At 40.0% G+C, this 22,566-nt stretch overlaps 1 protein-coding gene across 2 annotated transcripts in view; it reads right to left on the reverse strand.

The window, feature by feature from the left end:
• Positions 1–22,566, reverse strand: part of capzb (capping actin protein of muscle Z-line subunit beta) — a 123,448-nt gene that overhangs the window by 64,676 nt on the left and 36,206 nt on the right. For both annotated transcript variants that reach the window (XM_059951968.1, XM_059951967.1), the window contains exon 2: positions 8,235–8,324. In XM_059951968.1, coding sequence (XP_059807951.1) covers positions 8,235–8,324 — 90 coding nt within the window. The remainder of the gene's footprint in view (positions 1–8,234; positions 8,325–22,566) is intronic.

Consider the following 22,566-nt stretch of genomic DNA (forward strand, 5'->3'; position numbering starts at 1 on the left):
TGAAAAAAGAGGAAAAAAGTAAATTATTGTGGGTTCTTCACATATTGAGACTAGAGAACTTCTGCTGGAGAGCAAGGAAATGACAGAAAAAACATAAATGCTTTGTCTAAATCTGGTGTTTCTACCTACTCACATGGAGCTCACCACACAGATTCTTGGAGTGCAGATTCTGTTGCAAGAGGAGATACAAGCTGACCAGACTCTGGAAAGCTCAAACAAGTAGCAATCTCTTTGAAATACAGTACATACCCACGAAGCTTAATTGACGATCCCCCTGATATGCATCTTTAGAAGGGACACACTCAAAATAAGGATGATCATTCAAAATAGCAAAGAGAAGGAATTTCTTCATCAGAAGTAGTGAATCCTTGGAACTCATTGTCAAAGAGTACCACAGAGCCTCAGTTGCTGAATTACTTTATATCATACTGTGAAATAATGGGCATATGTTTAGATATAAAAGACATCAAGGAATGTGGCTTTTATATATCATAATGTGGTACCTGGATAAGGAATTAGCCATGGTTTGTTGAATGGTGAAGCAGGCATGAGGTATTAATTGGCCTGCTCCTGTTTCTATTCCTTATGCTCCCAATCCATCTTTCTGCCCACCATCTCAAGAACCATCAGCCAACCTCTGGATCTCATAAGGCTGAGGAGGCAGAAGAACTGCAGTAGTAACAAGCCACTCTCAATCCCACAAGTATACCAAAGAACACAGTAATCATTGACGTTAGTTTCATCACTGAACCTAACACACTACAATTAAAAGGATCTTCATATGGTGGCTGGGTGGGTAGTTTAGGAACATAAGAAATAGAAACCCTGATGCAGGTTCCAATGCAAAATACCATCTATCCCTTCCCTCCACCAAATTCCTGACCCACTGAATTCCTTCAGAGATGCAGAAAGAGTGAAAGAAAAATGAAAATTAAAATAATTTTGAAGTGTCTCAGTAGCAGCATTATCATTAAATGGATTTGTAGCTGTACTGCCTTATCTAACAAACTATACCATCTTGATGGGTGTATAAAATGTAACCAGTTTATAGGCATCCGTTAGTCTCGAGAGACCATGGATTTGCACCTTGGGAAGTTTCCAGGGCACGGGCTTAGGCAGGGTATATGGGAGACAGACAGTTGCCCATGTTGCAAGTCTCCCATCTCCACACCACCAATGTTGTCCAAGGGAAGGGCAAAGGCCAATACAGCTTGGCACCAGTGTCGTCGCAGAGCAACATGTGGCTAAGTGCCTTGCTGCTTCAGCTGAGGCTCAAACTAGCAACCTTCAGATCACTAGACCAACGCCTTAACCACTTGGCCATGTGCATTGTAACCAGTTTATACAGGGAATTTCCATTACATATGCACATACAGGTTTCTGAGGTGATGGAGAGGACAGTTTTACAGACAAGATTTTCATATTTACATACAAAATGAAGAAAGAGTCAGTAAGCATTAAAAAGATAGAATACGTTGATTTCTTGGATAGCCTAGGATTTTATTATAGTGGACCTCGTGGGGTTCAAAGATTCAAACTGAAAATGAGAACTCTCAGTTTCTAACTCTCAGTATTGTAGGACCCATCATGCCTTCATCTCAAGAACTTTCAAATATGTCTTAGATACATCATTCTTAAACAATCATAAACAGACACCAATTATTTATGCATTTCACACAGCCATCCATTTCACTTTGACAAGTACAATTAAGTTCCAGAAGTTATAGTACTTTAGAACATTTTGTGTGATACATAGCACTGAAATTAAAAGATTGAAATTAAAAGCAAAACACATAAAACAACATTGTACAATATTTGGAAACTAATGTATCAACAATTAGAAAACACACTCCTGAAGTACATTCTACTGCAATAGGCCTGACATTTTTAATGAGCTATAATTGCTGGTGCTGCAGTCACCGAAAAACAGCAACAGATGTGCCAAAGCACGGATTGTAAATCAACTCCTTAATGAAAACAAGTGATTGTGGGGGTCTATGATAGACACGAGAAAAAGTTATACACAAAAACTGCATAACATTTCTGTGAAACATAATGACCATTTTTAATTTACAATTAAACATTTCACACTCATATTCAAACTATGACTCCAAAAATGCAACTGTTAATTATAATGAGCTATTACCTTATTAAAAAAGTAGCTGAGTGGTCATGCAAATTATTGCCTATGGAACCAATTTAACAAGTGAGAGAATATAGCTGAAATTGTAGCTATGTCTCTTAATTTTACTATGCATCTTCAAATAGAAATAATCTATGGATTCACTAGGACAATATTTCCAAAACCACCTGGCAAGATCGCTGTGCATCAGGCAGCCACAGGCAACTCTTTTGCTGCTGTGGTACCAGCAGCTGGTCCTGATTATGAGGATGTACGGGCCAAGGTACTGCAAAATAATCAGAAGGGTCAAGTCCTTACCATTTCTGACTGACCAGGCATCCACAATTTCCAAGATTCATATGGATGCAATTCAGTCAGACACAAAATGCTGAATAACAAGAAATGGTTCATAGACAGATAGCTCTGGGCATTATTTACAAAATCTGGAGTTGTCTGTGCCCAAATCAAAGGACTGGAGGCCCAAAAAAATTATTTATGAAATGCTGCCAATTGTGGACCCCAAAATCCAAATATAAATTAATTCTATTATGCCTAAAAGGATCTAGATTTACACAAGGATTAAATATACAAAAGGTCAATTCACCAGTAGTAGAAAGAAAACTTAAATACTGCAACCACAGGCATACTTTCCTCTGCAACATCAAGTCTACATATGGCTAACCAAATACAGGTGAGATTTAGTTGAATAACATGCACTGCATATTTTATGAAGATTTGGAAGGCAAGTTTGAAAAGCTTCAGGAGGTGAAGTAGTTCACATTCATTAGCACACTATAGATATAGAGGTTTACAATATTTCACTGCAGTCCAAACGTTGCCTCAAAACAGTGTAAAACAGAATATATTGCAATCCCTTAGATATGCAGAGAGCTACAATGACTCAGATACCAAAAAATTGCAAGTTCATTAGCTGGCATGATTGCCCTATTTGTCCAGCAACCTGTATGTGCTAAAAATGTTTATCCAAATTTATACACACATGAATTATCAGAAGGTGGCTGTTTGAACTTTGAACCTGTTACATTATTAAGGTCATAGCTGAATCTACATTTGCACTTCTCTCTGATAACTTCTCCACTCCTTACTTCTCAAGAAACCATTTACATCTGCCTGAGAAACTCTGAAAGGCATTCCCAGAGAAAAACTGTTGTGACTGTTTTAAATAGTGAATTCCTTATTTCTAAACAGCGACCCTACTCTAGATTCTTCCACAAGATGAGACATCCTCCCATATTTATCCTGTCAAGATTTTGCAGGGTCTTACATTACTGTTAAGTTGCCTCTTGTTATGCTACATTCCAGTGGATACATGCCTAGTCAATCCAATCTTTCCTGAAAAGGCAACTTGGCCATTCCAGATCACAATTAAGTAAATCATATCTGCGCTATTTCCAATACATACACATGCTGTCTTAAGAACAATATGATCTAATGTTTCAGTAATCTCTCTCTACTTTTTGTTTTCTATTTCCTTAGCAATAAACAGTAAGATTGTTAGCTTCAGTAATTAACTAAATCACCTACATACTGGCCTTCTGAAAATCATGCACCTGAATCCTCACATCCATCTGCATTGCAGAGCTCAGCAATCCCCCAATGAATGATTTTTTTAAAAAAAGTTCCTGCCAAAAAGGACAATTTCATGTTTTCCCCATTTTGACAAGAGTATTAATTACCACAATAATCTTTGATGCAGCACTTATCAAATACCTTCTGGTCCCCCGTCATCCATAATACATTACTTTTTCAAAGACAAATAAGCTGCTCAAACATGATTTCCTTCTACAAAGTTATGTTGATTTTGTTTGATTACCTTGAATTTCCCTTGGTGCCTTGCTAAAATGTCTTTTGCATTTTCCCTATGACAGAAGTTAAGCTAATTGGCCTGTGATTGCCTGCTTTCTGTCTCCTTCCCTTTTTGAAAAAAGGGTTGACATTTGATTTTTTTTTTCCCCCAATCTAACTGAACCTTCCCTGAATCGTGGGAAAATTAAAAATACACATTAACTATCTCATTCACCATTATTTATAAAGACGACCTAGATGTCCATCAGGAGCCATGGAAGGGAAAAAGCAGTCAAGACCACAGCTCTAACAATTTGCTCAATAGCACTTTCCTGGTGATTGTATTCTTGTTTTCCCTTGCTCCCCTCCAATGAATACCTTACAGCTGTTTCTGAGATGTTAAAGAGGATTAATGGAAAATATCTGTTCAATTCATCCTTTTTATCATCAATAAGTTCTCAGACTCATTTTCTACAGGGCTAAACCCCATTTTCTTAATCCTTTTCAAAAATATACACAGATCTGTTTTTGCATTCCTGGCTAGCTTTTCTCTCGTATTAATTTTTCTTTTCTTGGTAATATTTTGTCGTTCTTTGCTGCTTTCTTAAATATTCTATCCTAAACAGTCTACTGAACTGTTACCTTTCTTTGCCATTTATATGCTTTTTCCTTTAATTCTATCAGACCTTTTTAATTAGCCATGGAAGGTGGATTCCCTCCTTTGTGGTTTTCTTTCTCACTGATATGTATCTATTTCGTCACCCTCAAGCCTACACTTCTGCCTTCAAAATTATTTATCAACATTAGAGTTATCAATCTGTATAGAATACCATAGACATTACTGCTAAGGTACTTGCAATATCTTGATTCAGTGGCAACTGCTTGACATTTCTCAATGTAATATGCCCGCATTCCTTGTGCATTTATGGGTGACTGAGTCTGTTAATAGCAGCTGTTCCTTTCCTAGCCAAACTTTTGGTACAAGGCATGTGGTGTCCTAGTTAGTGTGGGGCAGAGATAGTACAGCCTGCCAAGTGGCTATGCAGTGGTGTATAGAAATACTAGAAACAGAATTTAGGTTTTCTATGCAAGTCCCTTCTTCAAAATCACAATGACAAAATGTACTTCTGTAATTAATATTCTAAAATCAACAAAATAGCTATATGCAAGCAATTACTTGTTAACTCATAGCTGTGGTGTCAAATTCCAATATTACAGTACATACCATGAATGGCTACGTCATTACTATAATGGGCACGTCCTTTGAAACTACAGTATTCTTTAGCTGATTTTTTCCCCCCAAATTGTTTAAGCTTCCTCTCCTCTGCTTGAGTTTATGTCTAATTGCTACATTTACTGGAGCAAAGTAATAGTCAACTTCTCTAATTCCCTTTTTTCCAGATCTGGACATTGCTGGGAAATCCAAAACTTGGTGCTCATTCCTAACTGAGAGACTTGCTAGACCGTTTCAGAGGGTACTTAAAATGTGGATGGGTCACGAGACACAAATGGACCAGTCTAGGCAAGGGTGGCAGATTGTACTATCTTGCAGGTTATTAATTAACCAGATCATTATTAAAAACAACCTGGTAATTTTCTGGGCATCATTACAAATGAATAATCCTCTTTTAATTCCAGATTATTATCTGCATTGAAACTGCATGGCTGCCAAAGGTTTCTGTATTATTAGCCTAAATCTTTAATTTACTAGACTGATAATTCAACTACTGCATCATAATTGTTCATTAAAAGCTTATTTTCCTAAATTAAGGGAAACATTTATAAACAGTTGCAAGAAAAAGTTTGTGAACCCCTTGCAATTACCTTGTCTGAATGTCATCTAAATCACAATAATAAATGAATACAATCTGCCTAAGCTAATAACACACAAGTAATAGTACTTCACATGATTTTATTGAACACATTGTTTAATCATTCACAGTCCAGGCTGGAAACAATATGTGAACACTTGTATTTAACAACTAGTAGAACCTCTTATCACAGCAACAACCACCACCAAACATTGTGCACAACAGTCTTGCACAATGGCAAGGTGGAATTTTAGATCATTCCTCCATATCGGTTCATCAATATTTCTGGGATACCTTGCATGAACAGCCCTCTTCAGGTCATGCCACAGAACATTATCCAAGCAGCATTATGGAACATCCAGGTGGTCTTTTACAAACTTGAGACTTGCAGTAATGTTTCTTTTGGAGAGCAGTGGTATCCTTTGCGGTTCCTTCCAAGAACACTATTCTTGTTTAGTGTTTTTCTCCCAGTCGACACATGAACAGAGACTTTAACAAGTTCTATATTTCTGCAGGTCATTTGCTGTTACCCTTGCATTCTTTTTCACCTCCTTCAGCATTGCACATTGTACTCTTGGTGTGATCTTTGCAGGAACCCACTCCTAAGGAGAGTAGCAACAGTACTGAACTTCCTTCATTTGCAGACAATTTCTCTTACTGTGGACTGATGAACAAAGTTTTTTGCTTTTGTAGCTTTTTCCAGTTTCATACATCTCTACAATTCTTCTTCTAAGGTCCTCTGAAAGTTGTTTTGATTGAGGCATGGTTCACATAAGTAGATCTTTCTTGAGAAGAGCAGGCTCTGTCAGTATCATTACAGAGTGTCTTTTTTTTTAAATGGGGCAGGGCACCTCTACAGCCCACACCTTGAATCTCATCTCATTGACTGGAACACTCAACTCCAAATAGCTTTTGTTGAAGGCATTACTCCAGAGGTTCAAATTTTTGAACCTAGATTGTGATTGTTTAAATGGTGTACTCAGTATTGACGAGAAAAAGTATAATTGTTTGTAGTTACTGGCTTAGGCAGATTGTGTTTGTCTATTACTGTGACCTGGATGAAGATCAGGCCATATTTTATGAGTATTAATGCAGAAAACCAGAAAATTGCAAAGGGTTCACATATCTTCTTCTTGCAATTCTATCTGAACTTTCACATCTCAGTACATCCCAAAGTTCTACAGGCCGTGAAGTTCTTCTGAAGCATTGTCAATGTTGTAATGTACGAAATGCAACTGCCAATGTGTATAAAGAAAGCATCCATAGATAGTAATGGGACAATGATCAGTGTTAGCAATGCTGGAAAGACAACTTTTTGGCACTCTTCAATTCCACTTATATTTTTCATCCTTCCTCTCCCTTCTTAATTTCCTTTTCAATTTCAGCTGAGTATTTTCCAAATTCTTCATCCTTCATCAATAGATCACTGGATAAATGACATAAGCTTCTTCTATTTTTAACTGACGCTATACAGTATATTTTTTTGGTAACCTGTCTGCTCCAGACTTGGGAGCCCTGAATTTTCTATTAATGGAAAGGTTTTAGTCCAACTCTAAATGCTGTATTCACATTTTTCTGACATTTATCTACCCCAACTCAACCATTTTCAGTCAACTGAAGATCATATCTCGGCAAATTAAATTCAGCCCATCTCTATGAACTTGTATACTATAGTCTTCCTTAGCCTTGATAATGCCAAGTCTAAGTGAGATGATCACTAACAAAATATTCTCCCTTTGATGATACTTGCACCTGGTTTGCTTAATTTGCTAATACGTAACATTTGTTGTATATTATTTTTTTAAATCCTCTTGCATGTATCCAAACCTTATATTTTTGCTCATTTGTTTCCCCAGTTAGTCTCCCAGTGCTACGCAAATTTTCTGCACCTCATAAATTTCCTAATATACTTGCTCTTTGATCTCCCTCCAATTATTTGTTGCAATGCAGTACACTTATAATGGTATGACTGTCCATTTACCATTTTGGTCCTTTTGCTTAATTTTCAAACATTGCTTGTTCTAATCCAGCCCAAGTCTCCTTTCTTGAGTTTTCAGGTGTACTAATGCCAATATTGGTAAAACCTTTAGCTCTTGCAATGAACCAGAAAGGAGCCAATTTCCACCAGGATCTTACCTTCATAAGTCCTTGTCCAACTTTGTAGCTTCCCTCCTCAAATCCTTAATCATAATTTCAAGAGTTAGGTTGGAAAGCAGCATCCATGATAATGCTATCTTGACTGTACATTCTCTTACCCTGCTTCCTATAAGGGTTTAATTCTATTCACCCAGTTTCTTCATCACATCTCTTCCAACAATACCACCTTTAAGACAAGTGCTTCCAATATTAAGACTGCAAGCCAAGTCACTCAGCCCACTGAGTCTGCTCCACGATTTAATCATACCTGATAGTTTTTCCAACTTAAGTGGCAGGTACAGATAATAGCATGGCACTCAACTCAAATACACGAGTTGATATTTTCAATCTTTACTTACCAAATCAATCAGATCACTGAGATTCTTCTCAATTTGTTGAGGTGGAAGGCGCCTCATCAAATCCAAGGCACAATCCAGTTGTCGTTCAGTCTAGGAAGAGAGTTAGATAAATACATATTAACAATAAAGTTTGTACATGATGATAAATATAGTAAAGGGTAGATGCACTAATATAGCCACTGAGTTTTGTTCTGTGCTCACCAACATTTTCTGAGAGCAATAAAACACGATTAAAATTCCAAGATGCAAATCCAAAATTTCTCCAAGAACATGAAAAGGTAACAATATTATTCTGTTCAGAACTCAACTATATATCTCAAACGATCATATTCCCTAAATTGTCTGGATTGTGGGACCTTGCCAAACAAAAAAGCTGCTACATTTCCTAAAAATGACAGTGGTTAAACTACAAAAGATGTGTTGGCTGCGAAGCAATTTGGGACTTTCAGATCAAAAGGCACTAATAAAGACAAGTCCTTTCACTTCCCTATCGGTCGATATTTTATTAAATATTTATATATGTTACTTTGCAGCCAATTAAACATAGAAATCAGAAATATTTGATCAGTGTGTATGGGAGAAAACATTGCTAATCAATTGACACAACTTCACCTTTTCTTTCCCATTTCCATTTCCAGCATCTTAAATGCGGCATTAACACTAAAAAACAGGACGGCAAAGTTGGTTGACGAATGAGATCCAATAAATATATAATGAAAGCACATGGATGCAGCACATGCAAATATCTTTTGACAAGCTCACACAAGTGAATGACTGGCTTCGGCCAAAGGTCCTTTGAAACTCCTTTACCTATTCTAAGATGCAGCAACATCTTCAAGTTATGCATCATTTCAATGTAATTGGTTTCATGGTTGGATTTGGGATAGTAGCTGTTCTCTCTACTATTAGGTCCTATATCCCAAAAATGAATCTTGAAAAAAAATTGTCATACAGGTCAAAATAAGTATAATACTCTAGGAAAGATTTTTAATTAACAAATTTGCAGATGACACAAAGACTGGTGTAGTGGATAGCGAAGGCAGCTAACAAAGCTTGCAGCAGGATCTGGAACAGTTAGAAAAATGGCAAACAGAATTTAATGCAGACAAATGTGAGTTATTACATTTTGGGAAGATAAACTGGGAAGGACTTACATAGTGAATAATAGTGAACTGAAAAGTGTGGTAGAACAAAAGGATTTGGGCATACCAATCCATAATTCCTTGAAAGTGGCATCACAAGTAGATAGTGTCGTAAAGAGCTTTTGGCACATTGGTCTTTATAAATCAAAGTAGTAAGTACAGGAGTTGGGATGGTAAGTCAAAGTTGTACAAGATGTTTGTGAAATCTAAGTTAGGTACTGTTTGCAGTTCTGGTCACCTATCTACAGGAAAGATATCAAGAAGAGTTCAAAGAAAATTTACAAGAAAATTGCTGAGACTTGAGGACCTGAGTTATAGGGAATGGTCAAATGGATTAGGACTTTATTCCTTCGAGCTTAGGAAAAGAAGGGGAAATTTATTAGAGCAACACACACGAAGTGCTGGAGGAACTCAGCAGGCCAGACAACATCTATGGAAAACAGTATAGTCAAGACTTCAGGTCGAAACCCTTCATCATGACTGGAAGGAAAAAAAAGATGAGCAGTCTGAGTAAGAGGGTGAGGGAGGGGAAGAAGAAGCACAAGGTGATAGGTAAAACCAGGCAGGGTGGAGGAGGAAAAACCTAAAGAGCAAAGAGCTGGGTAGTTGATTGGTGAATGAGATGCAGGGCTGGAGAAGGGGGCGGGGGTACAGAAGGCCATGGAAGAAAGAAAAGGAGAAGGAGCACCAGAGGGAGGTGATGGGCAGGCAAAGAGTTAAGATGAGAGGTGGGGGGAAGAGGTTGGGGACTAGTGAAGGGGGAGGGGCATTAGCAAAAGTTTGAGAAATCGATGTTCATGCTATCAGATTGGAGGTTACCCTGATGGAATACAAGGTGTTGCTCCTCCAACTGAGTGTAGCTTCACTGCGACAGTAGAGGCGGCCATGGACTGACATGTCAGGCAGAATGGCAATGGGAAGTGGAATTAAAATATCTGGTCACTGGAAGATCCAGCTTTTTCTGCCAGATGGAGCATAGGTTCGCGGTGAAGTGGGGAATATCAACTTCCCAGCTCTTTACTTCAGCCCTCCCCTCCACAGATTCACCTATCACCTTGTGTTTCTTCCTCCCCTACCCCCACCTTCTTGCTCTGACTGCTAATCTTTTTTTCCTCCCATCCTGATGAAGCGTCTCAGCCCGAAACATCAACTGTACTCTTTTCCACAGATGCTGCCTGGCCTGCTGAGTTCCTCCAGCATTTTGTGTGTGTTGCTTGGACTTACAGCATTTGCAGATTTTCTCTAGTTTGAAATTTGATAGAGATTTACAAAATTCTGAGGCATATACATTGGATAAATGCAAATGGGCTTTTTCCACTGAGGTTGGGTAAGACTAGAACTAGAGGTCACAATTTAATCTCTTTTGGAAGAGGACAGCGAAGCTTGAGAGGAAGTGCGGTGGCGGCCATTTTCAAATTGTCCAATTGCTTCTCAGATCGGGGTTCTGAGAGGAGGGACTGCGCAGGCGCGTGAAGGAGGCCCGGGAAGGAGGGAAGATATATAAAGGAGATACTGAGTGAGGTAGTTCTCTTTTGGAAGAGGACAGCGAGGCTTGAGAGGAAGTGCGGCGGCGGCCATTTTCAAATTGTCCAATTGCTTCTCAGATCGGAGTTCTGAGAGGCGGGACTGCACAGGCGCATGAAGGAGGCCCGGGAAGGAGGGAAGATATATAAAGAACGCCGCCTTAAGAAGCGGGCAGCTTCGTTTGCGGGCAGCGGAGTGAGCCGGGCGCAGAGTGTAGGGCTTGGGCTCAGAGGGCTTAGGCGGAAGAGGGCACAGTAGGCTTATCTTTTAGTTCTTGTATTTTCAGTTATTTGGGAGGTATGAGTGTGAGGGCAGCTTGTTGTTCTCGGTGTCGGATGTGGGAGATCCTGGAGTCTCCGAGCCTCCCGGACGTCCACATCTGCGCCAGGTGCGCCGAACTGCAGCTCCTGAGGGACCGAGTTAGGGAACTGGAGCTGCAGCTCGATGACCTTCGCCTGGTCAGGGAGAGTGAGGAGGTGATAGAGAGGAGTTACAGGCAGGTGGTCACTCCGGGACCACGGGAGGCAGATAGATGGGTTACAGTCAGGAAGGGGAAGAGGCAGGTACTAGAGAGTACCCCAGTGGCTGTAACCCTTGACAATAAGTACTCATGTTTGAGTACTGTTGGGGGGGACAGCCTACCTGGTGGGAGTGACAGTGGCCGAGCCTCCGGCACAGAAGACGGCCCTGTAGCTCAGAAGGGTAGGGTTAGAAGAAAGAGGTCCATAGTAATAGGGGACTCAATAGTCAGGGGCTCAGACAGGCATTTCTGTGGAGGTGACCGGGAGTCCCGGATGGTAATTTGCCTCCCTGGTGCCAGGGTTCGGGACGTTTCTGATCGCGTCCAAGATATCCTGAAGTGGGAGGGTGAAGAGCCAGAGGTCGTGGTACATGTAGGTACCAATGACATAGGAAGGAAAGGGGAAGAGGACCTGAAACGAGAGTATAGGGAGTTAGGAAGGCAGTTAAGAAGAAGGACCGCAAAGGTAGTAATCTCGGGATTACTGCCTGTGCCACGCGACAGTGAGAGTAGGAATAGAATTAGGTGGAGGATGAATGCGTGGCTGTGGGATTGGAGCAGGGGGCAGGGATTCAAGTTTCTGGATCATTGGGACCTCTTCTGGGGCAGGAGTGACCTGTTCAAGAAGGACGGGTTACACTTGAATCGTGGGGGGACCAATATCCTAGCGGGGAGGTTTGCTAGGGCTACAGGGCGGACTTTAAACTAGTAAGATGGGGGGACGGGAGACTATTTGAGGAGACTATGGGAGAGGAGGTTAGTTCACCAGTGGAGCAAGTAAATAGACAGTGTGTGAGGGAGGAAAGGCAGGTGATGGAGAAGGGATGCGCTCAGCCCGAAGATGTAGGGGAGAAGAAAGAAAAGGATAATAAATTTGAATGCATTGTTAGGGATGGAAAGAGAGGAGGAGATGGAGAGTATCTTAAATGTATCTATTTTAATGCTAGGAGCATTGTAAGAAAGGTGGTTGAGCTTAAAGCGTGGATTGATACCTGGAATTATGATGTTGTAGCTATTAGTGAAACATGGTTACAGGAAGGGTGTGTTTGGCAACTAAATATTCCTGGATTTAGTTGCTTCAGGTGTGATAGAGTAGGAGGGGCCAGAGGAGGAGGTGCTGCATTGCTTGTCCGAGAAAATCTTATGGCGGTGCTTTGGAAGGATAGATTAGAGAGCTCCTCTACGGAGGCCATTTGGGTGGAATTGAAGAATGGGAAAGGTGCAGTAACACTGATAGGAGTGTATTATAGGCCACCTAATGGGGCGCGTGAGTTGGAAGAGCAAATGTGTAAGGAGATAGCAGATATTTGTAGTAAACACAAGGTGGTGATTGTGGGAGATTTTAATTTTCCACACGTAGACTGGGAAGCTCATTCTGTAAAAGGGCTGGATGGTTTAGAGTTTGTGAAATGTGTGCAGGATAGTTTTTTGCAACAATACATAGAAGTACCGACTAGAGATGGGGCAGTGTTGGATCTCCTGTTAGGGAATGCGATAGGTCAGCTGACAGATGTATGTGTTGGGGAGCACTTCGGGTCCAGTGATCACAATAGCATTAGCTTCAATATAATTATGGAGAAGGACAGGACTGGACCTAGAGTTGAGATTTTTGATTGGAGAAAGGCCAACTTTGAGGGGATGCAAAGGGATTTAGAGAGAGTGGATTGGGTCAAGTTGTTTTATGGGAAGGATGTAATAGAGAAATGGAGGTCATTTAAGGGTGCAATTATGAGGGTACAGAATCTTTATGTTCCTGTTAGGGTGAAAGGAAAGGTTAAAGGTTTGAGAGCACCATGGTTTTCAAGGGATATTAGAAATTTGGTTCAGAAAAAGAGGGATGTCTACAATAGATATAGGCAGCATGGAGTAAAGGAATTGCTCGAGGAATATAAAGAATGTAAAAGGAATCTTAAGAAAGAGATTAGAAAAGCTAAAAGAAGATACGAGGTTGGTTTGGCAAATAAGGTGAAAGTAAATCCGAAAGGTTTCTACAGTTATATTAAAAGCAAGAGGATAGTGAGGGATAAAATTGGCCCCTTAGAGAATCAGAGTGGTCAGCTATGTGTGGAACCGAAGGAGATGGGAGAGATTTTGAATGATTTCTTCTCTTCGGTATTCACTAAGGAGAAGTATATTTAATTGTCTAAGGTGTGGGAAATAAGTAAGGAAGTTATGGAACCTATGACAATTAAAGAGGTGGAGGTACTGGCACTTTTAAGAAATTTAAAAGTGGATAAATCTCCGGGTCCTGACAGGATATTCCCCAGGACCTTGAGGGAAGTTTGTGTAGAAATAGCAGGAGCTCTGACGGAGATCTTTAATATGTCATTAGAAACGGGGATTTGCCGGAGGATTGGCGTATTGCTCATGTGGTTCCATTGTTTAAAAAGGGTTCTAGAAGGAAGCCTAGCAATTATAGACCTGTCAGTTTGACATCAGTGGTGGGTAAATTAATGGAAAGTATTCTTAGAGATAGTATTTATAATTATCTGGATAGACGGGATCTGATTAGAAGTAGCCAGCATGGATTTGTGCGTGGAAGGTCATGTTTGACAAACCTTATTGAATTTTTTGAAGAAGTTACGAGGAATGTTGACGAGGGTAAGGCAGTGGATGTAGTCTATATGGACTTCAGCAAAGCCTTTGACAAAGTTCCACATGGAAGGTTAGTTAAGAAGGTTCAGTCATTAGGTATTAATGCTGGAGTAATAAAATGGATTCAACAGTGGCTAGATGGGAGATGCCAGAGAGTAGTGGTGGATAATTGTTTATCGGGATGGAGGCCGGTGACTAGCGGGGTGCCTCAGGGATCTGTTTTGGGCCCAATGTTGTTTGTAATAAATGATAAATGATCTGGATGATGGGGTGGTAAATTGGATTAGTAAGTATGCCGATGATACTAAGGTAGGAGGTGTTGTGGATAATGAGGTGGATTTTCAAAGCTTGCAGGGAGATTTATGCCGGTTAGAAGAATGGGCTGAATGTTGGCAGATGGAGTTTAATGCTGAGAAGTGTGAGGTTCTACATTTTGGCAGGAATAATCCAAATAGAACATACAGAGTAAATGGTAGGGCATTGAGGAATGCAGAGGAACAGAGAGATCTAGGAATAACTGTGCATAGTTCCCTGAAAGTGGAGTCTCATGTAGATAGGGTGGTGAAGAGGGCTTTTGGAATGCTGGCCTTTATAAATCAAAGCATTGAGTACAGAAGTTGGGATGTAATGCTAAAGTTGTACAAGGCATTGGTAAGGCCAAATTTGGAATATTGTGTGCAGTTCTGGTCACCGAATTATAGGAAAGATATCAATAAATTAGAGAGAGTGCAGAGACGATTTACTAGGATGTTACCTGGGTTTCAGCAATTAAGTTACAGAGAAAGGTTGAACAAGTTAGGTCTCTATTCATTGGAGCGTAGAAGGTTGAGGGGGGGATTTGATCGAGGTATTTAAAATTTTGAGAGGGATAGATAGAGTTGACGTGAACAGGCTGTTTCCATTGAGAGTAGGGGAGATTCAAACTAGAGGACATGATTTGAGAGTTAGGGGGCAGAAGTTTAAGGGAAACACGAGGGGGTATTTCTTTACTCAAGGAGTGATAGCTGTGTGGAATGAGCTTCCTGTAGAAGTAGTAGAGGCCAGTTTCAGTTGTGTCATTTAAGGTAAAATTGGATAGGTATATGGACAGGAAAGGAGTGGAGGGTTATGGGTTGAGTGCGGGTAGGTGGGACTAGGTGAGATTAAGGGTTCGGCACGGACTAGGAGGGCCAAGATGGCCTGTTTCCGTGCTGTGATTGTTATATGGTTATATGGTTAATTTAAGGGTGAAAGGTGAAACATTTAACAAGAACCTAAGGGGGAACTGGTGTAAGTGTGGAATGAGCTGTCAGCAGGTGGTGGATGCAGGTTCAAAAACACTATATTCAAGAGGAGTTTGGATAGTACATGATGGGAAGGGTGTGGACAGCTATGGTCCAGATGCAGGTCAATGCAGGCAGATTTGGCATGGAATAGATGTGCTGAATGGCCTGTTTTGGTGTTATAGTGCTCTATGCTTCTTCCAGTAAGATGGCAGCAGGCTTGATTGCAGCAGCCTCTCTGGGATCAACAAAAAGTGCTAAACCTTGTCTTAAGCATTTTTCGTGTGATTATAAGACCCTGTTGGACACTGGTAATACAAAATACCACAAATGCAGTTCATTGGTGAGACCGAAGGCGGGGGAGTTGCATGGCCTCAGTTGTTGTGTGCACCTGGCCCTCATTGTGCAGCGTCGCCTGTGACAGCCACCAAAGGGAGGTGGCACTAGAGGTGGTGTGGGGCACAACAGGCATACTGGAACCCGTGTTGGATTGGCATCTGACTCCTGCAGGCTGGCTCTCCCACCAAGGCTGCTATTCAGTGTTCACCCCCTGAAAGATAAGATGGAATGTTTTCATCTCCAGCTGACCCAGTGCGAGATGAGGAACTATTGAATGCTTGCTTTTACAGAAACATGGTTCTGGGACAACATCCCATGGACCATCAGTTTTGAGCCTACGCCACTTAGGGTCTTGTGCTAATATTATTTTGTGACTGTATGTGCTTTCATAACTATGTGGTGTGTTGTGTGTGACTGTATGTACTGTGTTTTGCAGAGTAGGAACGTTGTTTGGTTTAGCTGTATACATGTGTACAGTTGAATGACAATTCAATTTTAACTTGATTCTGTAAGAGGAAATGTCAAAAAACTTGGAGAAAAATCTTTCACTTTTAACTGGAAAGATGTTTAATTTGGAAAAGTTGCAAAAGCTGTACAGAACAATAAGAAACATTTTAAAACTGAGAAGTTCTCTCCAAGTCTCAGGATGATAAAGATAGTTAACATGCTAAGTATCCAGTAGTTGGGAGCAGAAGTACTGAATTCTTTGATGAAAAGTTACACCTTTAGACAGCTTTATTACAATAGCAGTGAAGGGAAAGAACAAATAAAGCAGAATCTTGGAATACAATTGCAGAACTTGATACAATTTTATTAATTGATTGTCTGCTGTAGAAGATTGCACTATTCTACAAAATGACAACTCTCCTCCAAGTTTCTGGCAAAAAAGTGAAACTATTATGTAAACGTATAAGAATGGTTTGGAATATATCACAGTTACAAATACATAAAATGGCTCCCATGACACTAAGTTCCAACATGTCTGTCGAACAAACTCCCCACTCAAGGCTGCAAAGCAAATTTAACCAATTAAGCAGCAAACTCATTCTCTGGAATGTTTAACGTGCCAATGCCTGTACAACAGCAATGATACACACGATCTATACCAGGTGTGTAACTGATTCTTGATCCCAGAAGGTATACTGGATCATTTAGATAAATATGGGACTTTCTGTGCTCTTTAAATTAAGAGCAGTGTTGCACCAAATTGAAAAATATAATGGATAATAACTGCCCAAAGGCACAGCTGTACTTATCTAATTCATTTCCTGTCCTGCAATGCAATTTTATCCACAAATCCTATTATATTCTCTCTACTAAAATAATCTGGAACGATTATCAACACCTTACTATCCACAAGTATATACTAACATCTACTCAGAAAAACAGGGCATACACTTCAGCTAAAAAAAAACACAGGAATTCAATACACGCCTTTGACTTTTTCAGCTAAAATTTTCACTAATACAATTTAGTAGTTGAAAACAGCCAATATGGGAACATTTTCATAAAACTCAAGTTAAATCAAGAAAATGCAAGGTAATCGCCATTCCAGATAATGAATTGGTTGATTTCACAGATATCCACATGTCAATTTAGACAATCACTTGATATGGTAACCATACTTACAGTCTCAAAATGAGTGGCATCAAAAAACACATTCATACTGATAAGAACAATTACTAATAGAGAGAAAAGACTGGTTCCATGATTCATAAGAATGAACACAAGCCATACTTCTAAATTTAATAATATGTAACTCAGGATTGGCCTGTACAGATTTTGGGACAATATGGAAATTTCAACAGAAGTAAACAGCATATGTTATTTAAAGGATGAGAGTAAAGTAAGTATTTTAAGGGACAATGGCATGCATACAAGCTAATATATATTCAAGCCAGTAATAAGCACACAGATAAAGACCCATAGTTTTTGATAAATAATTTGGTGTTAGCTTAGACAGTAACTGGAATACTAGAATTTACTGCAGAGCATCTGGACTAGGATTCTACTTCAGTGATACTTCATTCACACAGAAACATGAAGAATAACCTCAGGCAAAAGAGGAAGATTTAAAAATATCTAAATGGGAAGGAGAAAGAAGGTTCTCCTTTGTTCTACTTCACAACTTGAATGAGATAATCTAGTAAAAGAAAATGTTGCAACTGTTAAATACAAGATTAAATAGAAATACCTCTGTTCTTCTGCAATTTTTCCACAAGGTTACTTAAGAAATCCCTGCTCCACAGTAGTGGATATTAAAACTATACTAACAATGAGACATTAGAAGTTAATTAGTGATCACTGCAGCTATGTCATCCAAAAACTACACCCAGCAGCAGCAAAATGTCACAAAAGATGAATGGAAATCAGGTTAAGAAAAGCATAGAGATAAAACTTCATTTGAAACAGTGAGCTCCAAGACAAAAAGATCAATCACCAATACCAAGGGCATTAATTGCTGGTTATACAACCAACTGAATCAATAGATTCTAAACATGCAGAAGCATGAAACACCTGACTGTCCAGTAAAGAGCAAGGCCAAAAGTAATTTATAATTTATACCAGGATAATACATGTTGTAAAATAGATAATATTTTTTATCTATTTGCCCTGCTAATACAATGAACAGAGTCAGAGGATTTGGGCCTATTCCTGGCTGCTGCAATTATATCAAGAACTCAATTTGGTTCAGAATGCTGCTGCTTGCTTCTATTGTTTCCATGATTTGTGATGTTTTTTTTTCCTTCTCTGTTCATTGGGTGTTGGTCTTTTTTTTAATTGGGTTCTTTCAGGTTTCTTGCTTTGTGGCTGCCTGTAAGCAGACAAATGTCAAGGTTGTACAATTTATACATTCTTTGATATTAAACATACTTTGAATATATAACCACAATAAGACCACTGTTGTAAGCTAAAGCAAAGGTGATGATGAATCAGCATATAGGAAGGAGATTGAAAATCTGGCTGTGGTGTCACAACAACCACTTCTCAATGTCAGCCAGAGCAAGAAGCTGACTATTAACTTTAGGAGGAGGAAACTGGAGGTCAATGAGCCAGTCTTCATTGGGGCATCAGAGGTAGATAGGGTAAACAACTTTAAATTCCTTGATGTTGTCATTTCAGAGGATCTGTCTTGGGTCCAGCACAAACTTTCTTCAAAGTTTGTGAAGATTCGGCACGTTATCTAAAACTCTGACAAACTTCTATAGATGTGCGGTGGAGAGTATATTGATTGGCTGCATCATGGCCTGGTATGAAAACACCAATGCCTTTCGACGGAAAAGCCTACAAAAAGTGGTGTATACAGCCCAGTCCACTGGTAAAGCCCTCAGTACCATTGAGCACATCTACACAGAGCACTGTTGCAGGAAGGACTCCCACCACCCAGGCCATGGTCTTTGCACTGCAGCCATCAGGAAGTATAGGAGCCTCTAGACCAACACCACGAGGGTCAGGAACAGTTATTATTCCTCAGTCATCAGGTTCTTGAATCAGAGCGAATAACTTCACTCACCCTATCACTCAACTGTTCCATCACATTCCAAGCCCCCCACAAACTATGGACTTATCTCATGTCCTCAAGATGTATTTATTATTATTTCCTTTTCCCCTTTCTTTTTGTATCTGTAGTTTGCTGTCTTTTGCACATTGGTTGTCTGTCCTATTGGGTGTGGTCTTTCATTGATTCTATTGTGTTTCTTGATTTACTGTGAACCCCCATAAGAAAATCCATCTCTATCTTGATTTTCTTGTTTTGGGTCACATATGGTGACAGATCATTTTCTCTTAATGTTAAAAGGATTACAGAAAATCAAAAACTACTGGTTGCAGGTACTACATTAACAAAGCAGTTTAATAACAGGTGAAACCTTACATTCCCATTATCTAAGAATCATTATTATTAAGCACCAAATCTCCATAATGCAGCAAGCAGGTTCATGGCAACTTTTTGCAAAGCAATTCAGTCTGTTCCATTCCTCTGCTCCCTTCCTGAAACCCGAAAATGAGTTTCTCCAAGTGCCAATGCACTTCACCTTTAAAGTCCTTCATCAATTCTATTCCCATCTCACAAGCAGGGAACTTCAAACCCACCCTGCAGAAAAACATTTGTCCTCAAATTCTTGTGTAAATTTTGCTCACTTTAAACTCTACCCACTGGTTCTTAGAGTTGCTTGAGAGAAGAAATTTTATCTAAGTCCATCATAGTATTGTAAATGTCATCATTTCTTTAATGAAAAATATAGTGCAATTTAAATTGTATGAAGAACCAGAATCTCTCACTGATAGCAAATATGAATGATGTTTATACTGTACATAAAATATTTTAATCTAAGTGAAAAAATATGCCCCACCATACACCCATGCACAAGAGTGGACTCCTACTTAAACCACTACTGTACTTCTTCCCATTCAAAGGCAAGGTAATCACTAACACAGGAGATTTTGCAGATGTGGAAATCCAGAGCAACACACACAAAATGTTAGAGGCACTCAGCAGCAACTACAGAAATGAATCAACTGTCAACTCTAAGGTCTGAGACCCTTTTTCAGGACTGACAAAGGGAGAAAGACAGAGGGGAGGAGAAGGAGCACTAGCTAGATAGTGATAGATGAAGCCAAGTGGGTGGGAAAGGTAAAGGGTTGGAGAAGAAAGAATCTAATAGAAGTGTGGCCATGGGTGGAAGGGAAGGAGGAGGGGCTCTGGGAAGAAGTGATAGGCAATTGAGGAGAATAGGTAAGAGGCCAGAGTGGGGAACAGAAGGAAACAGGGAAAGGGGAGGAAAAATTAGAGGAATGAGAAATCTATGTTCCTGCCATCAGGTTGGAGGCTACCTAGATGGAATGAAGTGGGTGTGCTTCCACTGAGAGTGGCTTCATCATCACAGAAGAAAAGATCATGGACTGGCATGTCAGAACAGAAATGGGGATAGGAATTTTAAAGTGGTTGGTCACTGGGAAATTACACTTTTGGCAAATGGAGAAGAGGTACTCGACAAAGCAGTCCCTCAATTTACACTGGGCCTCACCAAAGTAGAAGCAGCCACAGCAGAAGTACCAGATACAAAAGTCGAACCCAACAGATTTGCAGGTGAAGTGTTGCCTTACCTGGAAGGACTGTTTCAATGAAGCTAAGGGTGGGAATGAACATGCAGGTGTAGCACTTCTGTCGGTTGCAGGGATACTCAGCAGGTGGAAGAATAGTGGTGGGGAGCTATGAATGAAGAAAGGAATCATGGAGTGATCCTTGCAGAAAGCAAAGAGTGGAAAGGGGGGGGGGGGAGGTAAAGATGTGTTTAGTGATAGGATCCTGTTGAAGATGGTGGAAGTTGTGGAGAGTGAGGTGTTGGATGCAGGAGCTCATGGGGTGTCAGGTAAGGACAAGGACGAGAGGAACTCTATCACTGTTGAGATGGGATGAATGTGAATGTTTGGGAAATGGAAGAGGTGCGGGTGATGGCAGCATCAATGGTGGAGGAAGGGAAACCCCTTTCTTTGAAGAAAGAGGACTTTTCTGATGTACCGGAAAGACTGCCTTAGCCTGGGAACAGATGTGGCAGAGCTGAAGGAACTGAGAAAAGGGAGAAGGGAGAACTAAGAAAAGCCTTTCTACAGGAGACAGGGTGGGAAGAAGTGTAGTCAAGACAACTTTGGGAACCAGTAGGTTTATAAAAGATGTCGGTAGGCAGTTTGTCTTCAGAGATGGAGACAGAATATTGAGAATGGGGAGAGAGGTGCTAGAAATGGACTAATTGAATTTAAGGGTAAGGTGGAAGTTGGAATTGATTAAATTGACGAACTCAGCATGGAGTGCATGAAGCAGCACCCAATGTAGTTGCCAATGTAGTATAAAGTTGCACCGACACAATTCTTTATTCTCTTTTCTCAGTTCCTTTATCTCTGCTGCACCTGTTTGGGACCCTGAATGAAGGTAAGAGAGGAGGTGAATGGGCGGGTGTAGCATTTCTATTGTTTACAGGGATATGTGCCAGGTGGGAGATAAGTGGGGAGTGACGGATTACAAGGGAATCATTGAGGGAGCGATCCCTGTGGAAAGCAGAGAGCGGGGAACTCTATCCCTGTTAAGGCAACGGGAAGATACGGTGAGCATGGTTTTCTGGGAAATGGAGGAGATGCCGATGAGGGAAGCAACAATGGTGCAGAAAAGTATATAAATCACTATTTTTAAAGTCTTTACAGTGAGTGGAATCCCTATTGAGCATTATCTTAAGTCCATCTATTGTTGAAACGTGTGCTTTTGTTACTCAATTATTCCTGTGAATTTTCTGGTTAACAGCACTCCTTCCCCCCCCCCCCACCTCAACAACATCCAGGTTCCTCAAAAACTTTATTACAGATATCCAAAATTTGCACTAAGTCCCATGAACCATATGATCACAAATTATAACCAACTTCAAGGCAGATAATGTTTCAATTTGCATTGTCAGATTGAGCACCAGGCTACTACCAATGCAATAAACGTTTGCATTTCTCCAATTCTAATTTCAACCACACTCTGATTAATTTCCAAATGTTGTCATTACACCCCATTAGTGTCCTAAATGGAACTCTTTACAAGGACAATCCTGATATAACAAACTAGTTGAAAGTAAAAATTTTTAATCAGCATACATGTCACCACATATAAACCTGAGATTCTTTTTTTGCAGGCATACTTAGCAAATTTATAGAACAGTAACTGCAAACATCAGGAACTGTTAACAGCAAACAAATTGCACAAACGCAGATATAAATAATTAGAAATAAATAATGAGCATGAAATAACAATATAAATGAGTGTAAAGTGCTTTCCTCACAATAATATTTACATGATGGGTCCAGGACAGGTCCTCTGAGATATTGACACTCAGGAATTTAAAGTTACTGACCCCCTCCACCTCTGATTCTCAGATGATTAGTGGCTTATGGACCTCTAGTTTCACTCTATTGAA

This window comes from Hypanus sabinus, chromosome 27 (assembly GCF_030144855.1).
Source record: "Hypanus sabinus isolate sHypSab1 chromosome 27, sHypSab1.hap1, whole genome shotgun sequence".
In the NCBI taxonomy this organism is placed as follows: domain Eukaryota; kingdom Metazoa; phylum Chordata; class Chondrichthyes; order Myliobatiformes; family Dasyatidae; genus Hypanus; species Hypanus sabinus.